The sequence below is a fragment of the Lissotriton vulgaris genome, chromosome 5 (assembly GCF_964263255.1).
Source record: "Lissotriton vulgaris chromosome 5, aLisVul1.2, whole genome shotgun sequence".
In the NCBI taxonomy this organism is placed as follows: domain Eukaryota; kingdom Metazoa; phylum Chordata; class Amphibia; order Caudata; family Salamandridae; genus Lissotriton; species Lissotriton vulgaris.
In genome coordinates this window covers 1,737,910,569-1,737,923,125 of record NC_141693.1, presented here as the reverse complement: position 1 = coordinate 1,737,923,125, position 12,557 = coordinate 1,737,910,569, and the positions used below count along the sequence as shown (strand labels likewise).

The 12,557-nt window shown below is 48.9% G+C and overlaps 1 protein-coding gene across 9 annotated transcripts in view; it reads left to right on the top strand.

Annotated features, from left to right (window-relative positions):
• Positions 1-12,557, top strand: part of KAT7 (lysine acetyltransferase 7) — a 707,790-nt gene that overhangs the window by 256,485 nt on the left and 438,748 nt on the right. For 4 of the 9 annotated variants that reach the window (XM_086923976.1, XM_086923978.1, XM_086923971.1 and 1 more), the window contains one exon: positions 8,028-8,138. The exons of 1 other annotated variant lie outside the window; for it this stretch is intronic. In XM_086923976.1, coding sequence (XP_086780102.1) covers positions 8,028-8,138 — 111 coding nt within the window. Of the gene's footprint in view, positions 1-8,027; positions 8,178-12,557 lie in introns of all 9 variants that reach the window. 4 more of the 9 variants (XM_086923975.1, XM_086923977.1, XM_086923970.1 and 1 more) reach the window with 1 other exon arrangement.

The following is a 12,557-nucleotide window of genomic DNA, read 5'->3' as shown; positions in this document are numbered from 1 at the left end:
CACTGAGCAGCAAGGCTTATACAGAGGAACTAGTGTAAAGCATTTAAGCAGCACCAAAACAATTCAATAAGAAATTGACATAACACTTAAGAAATCAAATGGCAATTTATAAAAATAGGCTGTATTTTTATATAAATGTAGATATCAGAACAAAAACGATCCCCTGGAGGCTTGTAGATTTTGCAAGAATTAGTAAATCAAAGCATTTTCACTTAACCGCGTACACCGCATACAAATTCAACGAATTTGATAATTAGAAATTTTTCTAAGAAAACTTTGGTAAATGTTACTGGGGTCAAGTAGAAGTACTTGGGGAGACAAACTCCGGCAAGGAGCTAGTCAGGTAGCCAGCTAGGTCAGTAAAAACAGCTACCTCTACAGAAGAGCAGTCCTTAAGTAACCCCACGCACTTTATCTGTGTTGCAATTAATTCCCATGTAGTGGTCCTGATGCAAAGTTGATGAAGATATATTCAGGTTCCTGTGGATGCGACGTGGCTGACTGGGGGTTACTGTAGGTGCTCCTCTGTACACGAAGATGATGCGGGACTCCTGGTTGGGTCAACTTCTGCAAAGCCCTCTTTGGTTTGGTCGAAGTCCAGTCGCCACTGGACAAATATCGTGATCAACTTTCAGACAGCACTCCCAGGCTCGGCGAACTCTGGTCTTGGTCCCTGGTGATGTACGGCGACAGTGGTGGTAGCAATTTGAAGACTTTGTGCTACCAACTTGCCCCACCATGCTTCTTGAACCTTTGTGTCCCTGTGCTGCGAACAGGAGGCCAGTCAGCTGGCCCGTGGAATATCTTGGCTTTGCTGGGCTCAGTCAGGGAAGTTCTACTTCAAGACAATCCATTGTTAGATAGATACTTGAATGAATCACTACTTGCTTCCAGCTGTCAAAGTAACCTCTTCCAGGCAGGCCAGAGGTGCACACTAGAGCTAAGGTGGCAACTACAGCCTCGTTAAGGAAAGTACCTATTTCTCACATTTGCCAAGCAGTAACTTTGAAGTTGATACACATTTTCACAAGATATTATTGCTTTAAGCTTAATACCCAAGCAGAAGCAATATTAGGGCAAGAAACACAAATAAATGTTTTCTAATAGTGATAAACTGTGCACACTTTTTATTTCTGATAGATACATCTGCCGTGTGGATTCCTCACCTTGTGAATATCCCCCTTGCGTCAGCAACATTCGGAAATTCTTTTTGTAGCTTCGCGCCGACGTGGACGCGGACGTCACAGAGACACGGCTCCGCTCGCGACTCCGCTGACGTCACCGACGCCTACAATAGGCCCACGCCGGCGTGATGACATCAGTTCCCTTTTTTTCCACGTCGTCGACGCTAACGGTTTTCAGGGATCGTGCTGTAGCTTTTCAGTAACTTTGTTACTATTTTCCTGTTATTCTGTATATCATCATATTCTTCGGGATGTCGTCGAAGAAGACTGGTTTCAAGGCTTGCAGCGAATGTGGCAAGACTATGTCCATCACCGATCCACATGACTGCTGTGTCTGGTGCTTAAGCTCCGACCATGATGTCGAGGACTGTGCTTGCTGCAGGAAGATGACTTTGAAGGCGCTGAGAGAGAGAGAGGCGAAACTCCTTGTGGCTAAGCTTAAGAGTAAGAAGGAAAAGAAATCTTCGAAGTCTCGAACTCGTAGGTCGAGGTCGAGGTCGAGGTCACGCTCGGAGTCGTCTTCAGCTCACGCGTCGAAGTCTTCGAGGAAGAAGCACAAGAAGAGGAGCCACGAGTCACGTCATCGCTCCGGAAAAGACTCTGGTTCGAGACCGAAGTCCCAGGTTAAGCTCCTGAGTAAGGAGTTGGTGGTTTCGGAGTCGGAGCATGTCTCTGTGGGTGAGGCTTCACAACCAGGTTCGCCCGAATCACAGGAGCAGGTCCATTCTCCAGTTCAATCCAATCCTTCTGGTCAGTAGGATAAAGGTGAGGAGCAGGGGGCTAGTGAAGTCGAAGTTCCGGTGCCTGCGGGTTCGTCGACCCCGGTTCCAGGACTCGTTAAAGAGGTGGACGACGTCTCGACTCCGCCTCCTCAGGAATGACCCAGAGATTCTTATCCTGAGTTTCCAGCTCCAGGTCAGGATCCATCTCAGTTCCTGAACGCCATGTTTGGTGTCTATTCTAGGGCAATGTTCCCGTCTGGTGCACCTGTTGGTCCCACGGGTCCTATGGCTTTCAACTTGGGTGTTCCCCAAGCTTATGCCCCTGCGCCCTTCATGCCTTTTATGCTGGCTATACCACCGCATTGGCATTTACCGGCACCTCTGGGGTCGTAGACGCCGAAGCGCTCGACGCCGACTCCGTCGACGCCAGTCACATCGACGTCGATGCCTACGACTCCGAGGCAGGATTCTGTCCAACCTCGAGCTGAGAAGCCTCGTCCGACGTCGGGTTCGACGCCGGCTCCGGCGCCGTCGGAGTCGATTCCGAACTCGTTGGCTTCGATTGTGAAGGAAAGGTCTCGGAGAAGGGCTCAGAGACTCCTGGAAGAAGATAGGTATCAGTATTCGGATACTGAAGAAGGAGAGTTACGGGATTCTGAGGATCCTTTTGAGGATTTGTGTGAGGCCAGTGGGCTTGAACTGTCACCTGAATGGGAGTTGGCTTCAGTTTCTAATGTGCCATCAAAGGATGTGGTGCCTTATCACACTGTTATTAAAAAAGCAGCGAGCCTTTTGAACATTACTCTTCCTACTGCTGACTATAAGCCTAACATCTTGACTGAGGTTCTTCATTCTCCCTCGTCAGTGGTTGAGCCTGTGTTGCCCTTCAACGAGGCCTTGACTGAGCCCATCTATGAGGTGTGGAAGAAGCCTTTGTCTGCTCCTGCAGTTTCGTGATCAGTTGCAAGGAGGTACAGAGTGGCTTCTGAGGACCCGGCATTTTTATCTATTCATCCCTTGCCTGAGAGTTTGGTGGTGCAGGCTGCTTGCGCTAAGAAGTCTGCTGGAGCTTTCCCACAGGTTGATGGGGACAAGGAATCCAGGAAGCAAGATCAGGGTGCCAGGAAGGTCTTCTCAGCCAGTATGGCATTAAAATCAACCAATGCAACGTGCCTGATGGGTAGATATATCCATGCCTTGATGGATTCTGTCAAGCAGCTTGTTTCGAAAATCCCTGAAGATGACCGGAAGGATTTTCAGGAGGTGATTTCAGACACTCAAGCAGCTGCGAGACAGGTGATTCAGAGTGGCCTGGACACTGCTGATTCGGTGGCAAGGGTCATGGGTTCATCTGTGGCCACCAGGAGGACCGCCTGGCTTAAGTCATCAGAGTTCTCTGCGGACGTCCAGTCTGCATTGTTGGACTTACCTTTTGATGGCTCAGGATTGTTTGGCAAGAAGGCTGATGCTGCCTTGGAACGTTTTAAGGACAGTAGGGCCACTGCAAAGTCCTTGGGTCTTCAGTCCAGAGGAACTACTGGTAAACGCTTCAGGGGGTTCGGAAGATCTTCCTTTCGCTCTTACAGACCTTCCCAGCAACAGCCTCAGCAGCAACAAAATACACTGTACAAGTCGTACAGGGGCAGACAAAGATCCCGCCCTAGAGGTCGTCAATCCTCCTCCTTCTCCTCCTCTCCTTCCCAACCCCCAGCCATTGCAGCAAAGCAGCCCTAGATCCGCCATTCCGGATCATGTGGGCCCAGTGGGGGGTCGGCTTACTCATTTCCTACAAGATTGGGAATTAATTACATCGGATCTTTGGGTTCTCAATCTTGTAGGGAATGGGTATGCACTTCCTTTCTGGGAATTCCCTCCCAATTACCCTCCTTGCCAGGGTTATTGTTCGGAGGACCACCTGCTTCGCCTGCAGGAAGAAGTCCTGGCTCTTTTCAAAAAAGGTGCGATAGAGGTGGTTCCAGAGCAGGGAAGGGGTCAGGGGTGCTACTCCCGGTATTTCCTGATCCCCAAGAAAGATGGCAGGCTTCGCCCTATCCTGGATCTCAGGATCTTGAACCTTTACCTGAAACAGGAAAAGTTCAAGATGCTCACTCTTGCACAGGTTCTTCAAGCGCTGCTGGAAGAAGACTGGATAGTGTCAATCGACTTGCAGGATGCGTATTTTCATATTCCCATCCTGAAGTCGCACAGAAAGTATCTCCGTTTTACGGTGGGGTCACAACACTACCAGTTTGTGGTTCTTCCGTTTGGTCTTACTACTGCTCCTCGAGTCTTCACCAAGGTGATGGCGGTGGTGGCAGCTCATCTCAGAAGATCGGGGATACATGTGTTTCCGTATCTAGACGACTGGCTGATCAAAGCGGAGTCGTCAGAGAAGGTGCTCCATCATCTGCAAGTGACAACTCAGTTGTTGCACAGGTTGGGTTTTTCGATAAATGTACCCAAATCTCACCTGGTGCCCTTACAGCGCAACCTGTTCATAGGTGCGGTACTGGACACTACTGTGTGTCGCGCATTCCCTCCCCCTCAAAGGATTCGCGACATTCAGGAGATGATTCCTTTGTTTTTCCCTGGAGCGGTTGTTCCAGTCCTGAAGGTCCTTCGCCTGCTCGGTCTGATGGCTTCATGCATCCTGTTGGTCAACCATGCACGCTGGCACATGAGGGCACTCCAGTGGTGCCTCCGCAGGCAGTGGTATCAGCACAGCGGAGATCTCAGGGAGTCAGTGAAGATCTCCAGAGAAACTGCAGCGGATCTGTCTTGGTGGAGTGTGGAAGGCAATCTGTCACAAGGAAAGCCTTTTCAGATTCCTCCTTCGGTTGCCATAGTAGTATCGGACGCGTCCACACTCGGGTGGGGTGCTCATCTGGGGGACCTGGAGGTCAAAGGTCTTTGGTCTCCAGAGGAAAGGTTGCTTCACATCAACCTCCTGGAATTGCGGGCAATTTGTCTGGCGCTCAAGGCCTTCCTCCCTTCCCTTCGCGGTCAGTCGGTCCAAGCCCTAACGGACAACATGACCGCGATGTGGTACATCAACAAACAGGGAGGAGTAGGGTCGCAGTGTCTCTGCAGAGAGGCTCTGCGTCTCTGGTCCTGGGTTCAGGACCATCAGATTTGTCTGATGGCAAATCATCTGGCCGGAGTTCAGAACGTTCGTGCAGACAGTCTCAGTCGGCAGTTCTCTGCCGATCACGAGTGGAGGCTCCATCCAGAGGTGGTTCTCGACATCTTTCGGATGTGGGGGACTCCTCGGGTGGACCTGTTTGCCACTCACGAGAATGCTCACTGCCTGTCATTCTGCAGCCTCCAGTTTCCGATGCAGGGAGCCTTGGGGGATGCGTTTCAGTTGAGTTGGAGCTCGCAACTCCTTTACGCGTTTCCTCCCATACCCTTGATTCCTCGGGTTCTGAGGAAAGTTCGCCAAGACCGGGCCCGAGTCATATTGATTGCTCCGGATTGGCCAAGAAGGGTGTGGTACTCAGACCTTCTCCACCTCTCCTCTCACCCGCCGCTCCGTCTCCCTCACAGGGCAGATCTCCTCTCTCAGTGGGAGGGGCAGGTTCTACACCCCCACCTCCAGACCTTACACCTTCATGCCTGGAGATTGAACGGGGCAACCTGATTTCTTTTTCTCTCCCTCACGATGTGGTGGATGTCATTTTGCCAGCCAGGCGTGACTCCACTAAGTCCATCTATTCTTATAGGTGGTCTAAGTTAGTTATTTGGTGCAGGGAGAAGCCTTTGAGGGCCCATTTATCTGATGTTCTCCAGTTTGCCCTTTCTCTGGCACAGCAGGGGCTTGCTGTTGCCACAGTGAAGGGTTATCTGTCAGCGCTGTCGGCGTTTATTTGTTTGCCTGACCAGCCTTCTCTGTTTAAGTCTCCTATAGTTTTGAGGTTTTTGAAGGGCCTCGTTAATAAGTTCCCTCCTGTCCCTTTTATTGTGCCTCAGTGGGATTTGAATCTAGTTCTGACATTTTTAATGGGTGCTCCTTTTGAGCCTCTTCATAAATGTACCATGAGGCTCCTAACTTTCAAAACTGTTTTCCTCGTTGCGATAACTTCGGCAAGGAGGGTAAGTGAGCTTCAAGCTCTTAGTTCCAAGCCCCCATTCCTGTCCATTCATGCTGATCGAATGGTTCTAAGGACCAGGGCTGCTTTTCTGCCGAAGGTGGTGTCTTCTTTCCACCTTGGTCAATCCGTCACTCTCCCTTCCTTTTATCCTCCCCCCTCACCCTTCCAAGGAGGAGGAGAGGTTGCACCGTCTGGACCCCAAGAGGGCGGTGTCTTTTTATTTGGACAGAACTAGCGACTGTCGCATGGACGACCAGCTCTTTATTGGCTTTGCTGGCTGCAAGAAGGGAAGAGCGGTCCATAAGAGGACTTTGTCGAGGTGGATCGTCCTCTGCATTAAGATCTGCTACTCTTTGGCCGGTAAGGAACCACCAGAGGGCATAAGAGCTCATTCAACTAGGGCTAAGTCTTCGACCTCTGCATTGGCTAGAGGTGTGCCTGTAGAGGATATTTGTAGGGCCGCAACTTGGTCTTCCCTCCACACTTTCGCGAAGCACTACTGCTTGGATACCGAAGTGAGGAGGGATGGTCATTTTGCGCGCTCTGTTCTTCAGGATTTCCTGGTCTAGAACAGTGGACACCCTCCTCCGGGAGTGGGGACTGCTGTGGGACTCTATTCACAAGGTGAGGAATCCACACGGCAGATGTATCTATCAGAAGAACAAGTTACTTACCTTCGGTAACGCTTTTTCTGGTAGATACAATATCTGCCTGTGGATTCCTCACTGACCCACCCGCCTCCCCGTTGTCCACTCTTCTTTGCCAGAGTATCTCTGATGGGTTGTTTTATTGTAAAATGTTTTATTGCATTTACTTCACACTGTGTGTGTTACTTTGATTTCTATACTGTGTATATTGTGTACATTACTACTGTCATCGGTCCGTCCGTGTAACTCGAAGGCACAGAAAAAAGGGCGGAACTGATGTCATCACGCCGGCGTGGGCCTATTGTAGGCGTCGGTGACGTCAGCGGAGTCACGAGCGGAGCCGTGTCTCTGTGACGTCCGCGTCCACGTCGGCGCGAAGCTACAAAAAGAATTTCCGAATGTTGCTGACGCAAGCGGGATATTCACAAGGTGAGGAATCCACAGGCAGATATTGTATCTACCAGAAAAAGCGTTACCGAAGGTAAGTAACTTGTTCTTTAGGTATCTCTATGTATATACTTATGTTTCAGTTTAATTTTCTTATGTATAATCTAATTATATATTTAGATATAGTTCATTATTTTAAGTTGTTTTCCTTGCATATTTAGTCTTTTCCTTCTGCCCAACAACTGCTGGTTTATTATTTAAAGCCTTGTTTTCTATTCAATCTTTTATGACTATCAAGGAAGAGCATATGATGCAGAAGAAAAGGTTGCTTCTAGCCATAGGTCTGCATTGTAGGACTTTCATTTGTCTTTATAAGGTCTTAAACAACCCACCCTCCTCTCTGAATCTATGGAGTTGGGCATTGGAAAATTTGATCTGGTTCAGTTTTCTGTTTATTATAAAGAAGAAAAAAACTGTGTGTGTACCTCAAAATCTCCAGTACAGTGCACCAATGTAGAGGAATCTCCTGGAGTTCGAAAAGGGACAGTATTCTTTTCACTGTTTGCAATAGATGTCTCAAAAGTTACATTTGTTCTTACTCCTTTTCACCGTGTTAAATTGTCTTTGCACCACTGATGTTACACTGTAGATTTAAAACATTGCCAGAGTAAACTTGTTTGACTTTCAGAAAAATATCCTCATCTGATGCTGTTGATCCTATGGATAAATGAATTTGAGCTCATTATGTTATATCTCTATGAACAACCTATCTATGGCACAGTGCTTCAAATCCAGTTAGACAGTGGGATATCCGTTAAAGCAGTTGACTTAAATGAATGCATGGTGCAGAACTAGGGCAAAAAATAATCAACATTCTTCTTTGGAAAATTGCTGTGTTGTTACTTCGACTGTTTTTCTCTTTCTCTATAACAATTGAGAAGCTTTGGGTCTGGAAGGACACTAGTCACAGGAGTATGTTATGCTTTCTTTTTTTAGGAGCATAGACAAACCTATGGTAACACCAGGGAGCCACTTCTGGAAAACCTAACCAGTGAATACGACTTAGAGCTGTTCCGGCGAGCTCAGGCAAGGGCCTCTGAGGACCTGGTGAGGCATCTGTCAACACCTGCTTCTTCTAGCCAAGGGGTAAAGGGATGGGTATTCTGTTTCAAATAGTGTTATTGTTTCCTGGTCAATGTATCTGTTTGCGGGAGAGATCATAGATTGTGTTTATATATAGATTCATTTTTCCGTAACTTCCATTAATTTTGTTGCAGCATGATCATAGTTAATGTACAACTTTTAGTGATTCATTTTTTGTATTTTGTTTTCTCAAGGCTGCAGTATAAGCAGAGTCCTTAGCCATTGCATGCATTTATCTTAACTAAAAATCATCCAAAAGCCTGATGGTATAAAATATTGACTTGAATGTTCAGAACACGGTTAAAAGTGTGTGCACTGATAAGTACATCAGTCGGTATTCTCACGATGAATTGGGGATCCTAACATTGCTTACCCCAGTATTAGAACTTTCATAGATTCCCATGCTTTGTACCATTCCCCGTCGTCAGAATGGGAGTCTCGGTAACAAAAATACCATAGCTGTAGGTACAAAAGACAATGGAAAAAGGCCTAGGCCTCATTCCCTTGTGTAGCATATCACCCTCTTTGTATAAAAGAGACCAAACTTTGGCATCAGCCAATCAGAAGTGCCTCACCCCTTAGAACCTTCCTGAAGGAACCTCAGAGCCTCAAATTTTCTACCGCACGTTGTGCTTAGGGAGTCTCCTTTGAGCTCTGCTCAACTTCTACTCTTCAAAAGGATTTACTTCAGAATCTTTCAGATTCACTTCAGGATTGTTGCTGCCTTCCAGGATGTCGGAAATTGAGAAGAAAAAAGCCCTTTTCAAGCCTTGTTCCACCTGTGGCAAGAAAAGGCTTTTTGTGGAGATTAAGCATAAAGACTGAATATATTGCCTCTATCCTGACCACCAGGCTGCTGACTGTAAGATCTGTCGCACCTTTTCAATCAAAACCCTCCGGAACCGTGAGGGTAGGCTCTTGATATGGCTTCAAAAGCTTAAATCCAGGAAGGAGACTGTCTCAAGTGACAGTGAGGATGCAGCGTCGATGTCTTCTATGAGAAGGTCAGTGAAGAGGGGTAGGGGTTCCCCTTCTCCTTCTATGGAAAGATCTTCAAAGGCCTCAAAAAAGACCCCTAGTGAGTCTGAGAGCCCAGGTCCCAGCAAATCTCCTCACAAAAGTGTAAAGGAGAGGGAAGGACCAACTACGCCTTCTACAGGTGAGAAGACTGCCACAGCCTTCAAAACACCTTCATCCCAGTCTTCTGAGAGGAGTTCAAAGTTCCCCGACGGCGAAGACGTCGACGGCGGAAGTTCCGTCGACGAAAACCTCGACATCAGGTTTGATGTCGTTGACGATCCCCTCGACAGGAGGTTCGTCGACGAAGCTACCGTCGACGGCGAGGGCCTCACCGCCGACGACGAAGGTGCCGGCGACTAAGGTGTCGTCGACGAAAGAGCTGTCGACGAAGAAGGTGCCGTCGACGAAGAAGGTGCCGTCGACGACGAAGGTGCTGTCGAAGACGAAGGGTGCAATGGCGTCGACGACGACGGTCTCGTCGACGAGGGCGTCGACGACGACTACTTTAACAATGACAACGGCTGGCGTGTCGACAGTTTCATCGTGGAAGACGTCGATGACACCAATCTCGTTGACGCGGATACAACCGTCGACGACAGAACCGTCGACGATATTATCCTCAGAAAAGAGGATTACCATTTCTGTGACGCGGATCTCGCCAGAAATGACTTCTCCGAGGAGTGTGTCTCCTCTGCCCGCGACCATGCTCCTTCAAGAAGGGGAGTCAGAGGAGGATGAACCGGATGCGTACAGCTATGCCAATAGTCCCTCCCAGCTTTTTGTCAAATGCCAGGACACTGATTCGGAGGGCGAATACGGCCACGAGGAGGTTGGTCATCTTCAGTCGCAACAGCATTCTGAACAGGAAATGGTTGCAGTGCCATCATCTTTCCTTCAAGATCTGCATAAGATAATGCAGGACTATAAATCTAAGGCAGGTAAGCCTCTTCCAGTTCCGTCAACGCCTGCTACGCCTACAGGGGCTTCAGCTTCATTTGTGACACCTAATTTTCCAGCTCAAGCTTCCCCTCTGCCTCAAGCATCCTTCCATCAGGATTCCTCTGGATTACAAGAGGCTCATGATGATTCCTCGGATGAGGATCAGCAGTCGGATCATGACTCTATTACCAATACGGAATATGATGAATATGTCATTCCAGATCCCTCATCACCAGTCCCGGACCCGGCGGATTCCCCGCCAGCGGATATTGGGGGCATCCATCAGCTGATGGAAAGAGCTGCTGCAAGATTCTAATTAGCCATGCCTAAGGTTTCTACAGATTGTTTCTTATTTGATTTTAAGGAACCTTTTCGGAAAACAACTAGGTCCATTCCTATTGTGGATCACATATGGAAAGAGGGCATAAAGGCTATGAAGCACCCGGCGACGGTGGTCCCTGTGCTACCGCGTCTAGATAAAAAAATACAAGGCGACCGATGATGCTCCTGCGGCCTTAACAGGTCACCCAAGGCCAGACTCTGTGATCTCGCAGGCGGCACAGAGAAAATCACGTAACCCTTCTGCTCCACTAACGACTCCTACGGACAAGGAAGGGCGGAGGTTGGATAACGTGGGGAAGAGATTCTCGTTGATGGCAAGTTTGCTGGTGCGAGCGGCTAATGCCCTAGCCATCCTGGGTAGGTACGACTGCCAGCTCTGGTGCGATGTCGCCCCGTACCTTGACCAGCTGCCTCCGGAGTCTACTTCTGAGGCAAAGAAAATCTTACAGGAGGGAGAGGCGACGTCGATGGAAATCATCGACTGTGCAATGGATATTGCAACAATGGCATTCCGTTCATTGGCTGGAGCGGCAGTACTCCGTCGCCAAGGATGGCTCAAGGCTACTTGGTTTCGGCCTGAGATCCAGAACAAGGTCATGGATCTTCCCTTTGATGGAGAGGCATTGTTCGGCAAAGTCATTGACGACACCCTGCAAGAAATAAAGAAGGACACAGAGTCTACCAGGTCCTTGGGGACCCTTCAATACAGAAAGTCTCCGTTTAAGGGATCCAGAGGAAGGGGTGGTAATTACAGAGGATCCTTCCAACAGCAACGATATTCCACCACGGGCTTAGGTTCCAAGCAATACCGTCAGCCTTATCAACAGCGGCAGGGCCAGTCTACCAACTACTCCAGACCTTACAATAAAGGAAAGCAGGCTGGACGAGGACGGGATTCGTCCAAGCGCCAATAGTGGCCTCCTGGCTCTTCCTACTGGACCCTCCTTCAGGAAATCATCAGTTGGAGGCAGGGTCAACAAATACCTTCAAAACTAGTCCAGGATAACATCGGACCGTTGGGTGCTCAACATCATTCGGAAAGGGCATACCTTGGAATTCACGCAAGTCCCTTCACCCAAGCCCCCGGCAGCCACTCCATCGTAGCACCAGCGTCTCCTTCGGCTCGAAGTCCAACAGATGCTCCGAAAAGGAGCGATAGAGCTGGTTCCCTCAAACCAAAGGGGTCAAGGATTTTATTCCAGGTTCTTCCTGGTGAGGAAGGCGCTAGAGAAGTGGCGCCCCATTTTAGACCTCAAGGAGCTAAACACCTATCTCAGCTCTTTGTCCTTCCGGGTGGTGTCTCTCCAGGACATCTTGAAGCTTATCAGCCCGGGGGATTTCATGGCCACGCTCGATCTCGAGGATGCCTACTTCCACGTTCCGATTCACCCAGCACACAGAAGGTTTCTGCGATTCACAGTAGCCAAGAGCCATTACCAGTTCAGGGTTTTACCCTGTGGACTCCGCTCAGCCCCAAGAATTTTCACAAAGGTGCTGGCGCCAGTAGCAGCTTTCCTGCGAAAAAACCATTTTCATGTCTTCCCCTATCTGGACGACTGGTTACTGAAAGCTCCGTCCAGGGAGGTAGCGCTGAAGGCTGTCCAAGCTTGTACCAATTTGTTTCAGAACTTGGGACTCACTCTGAACAACGAGAAGTCTTTCCTGGTCCCGTCCAGAAGAGCTCGTTTCCTAGGAGCCATCTTGGATTCGAAGCTCTCAAGAGCCTTCCCTACTCCGGAAAGGAGGCAGAAATTACAGACCATGGCCCAAGACTTACAAACAAGAAAGTGTCTTTCAGTACGCCGCTACAAGTCTCTACTGGGAGTAATCTCGTCATGTATCGCACTAATTCCCCATTGCAGACTGAAAATGCGTCCTTTGCAGGAGCAACTAGACAATCAGTGGAAACAGGTCCACGGTTCATTCGAGGACAGGGTGACGGTCACTCCAAAGATGAAAAAAGCGGCCTTATGGTGGACAGATCAAGACAACTTGTCCCAAGGTCTATCCTTCGCAAACGACCCTTCTCCACAAGTGGTAACAACGGACGCGTCATTGGAGGATTGGGGAGCAGTGATGCAA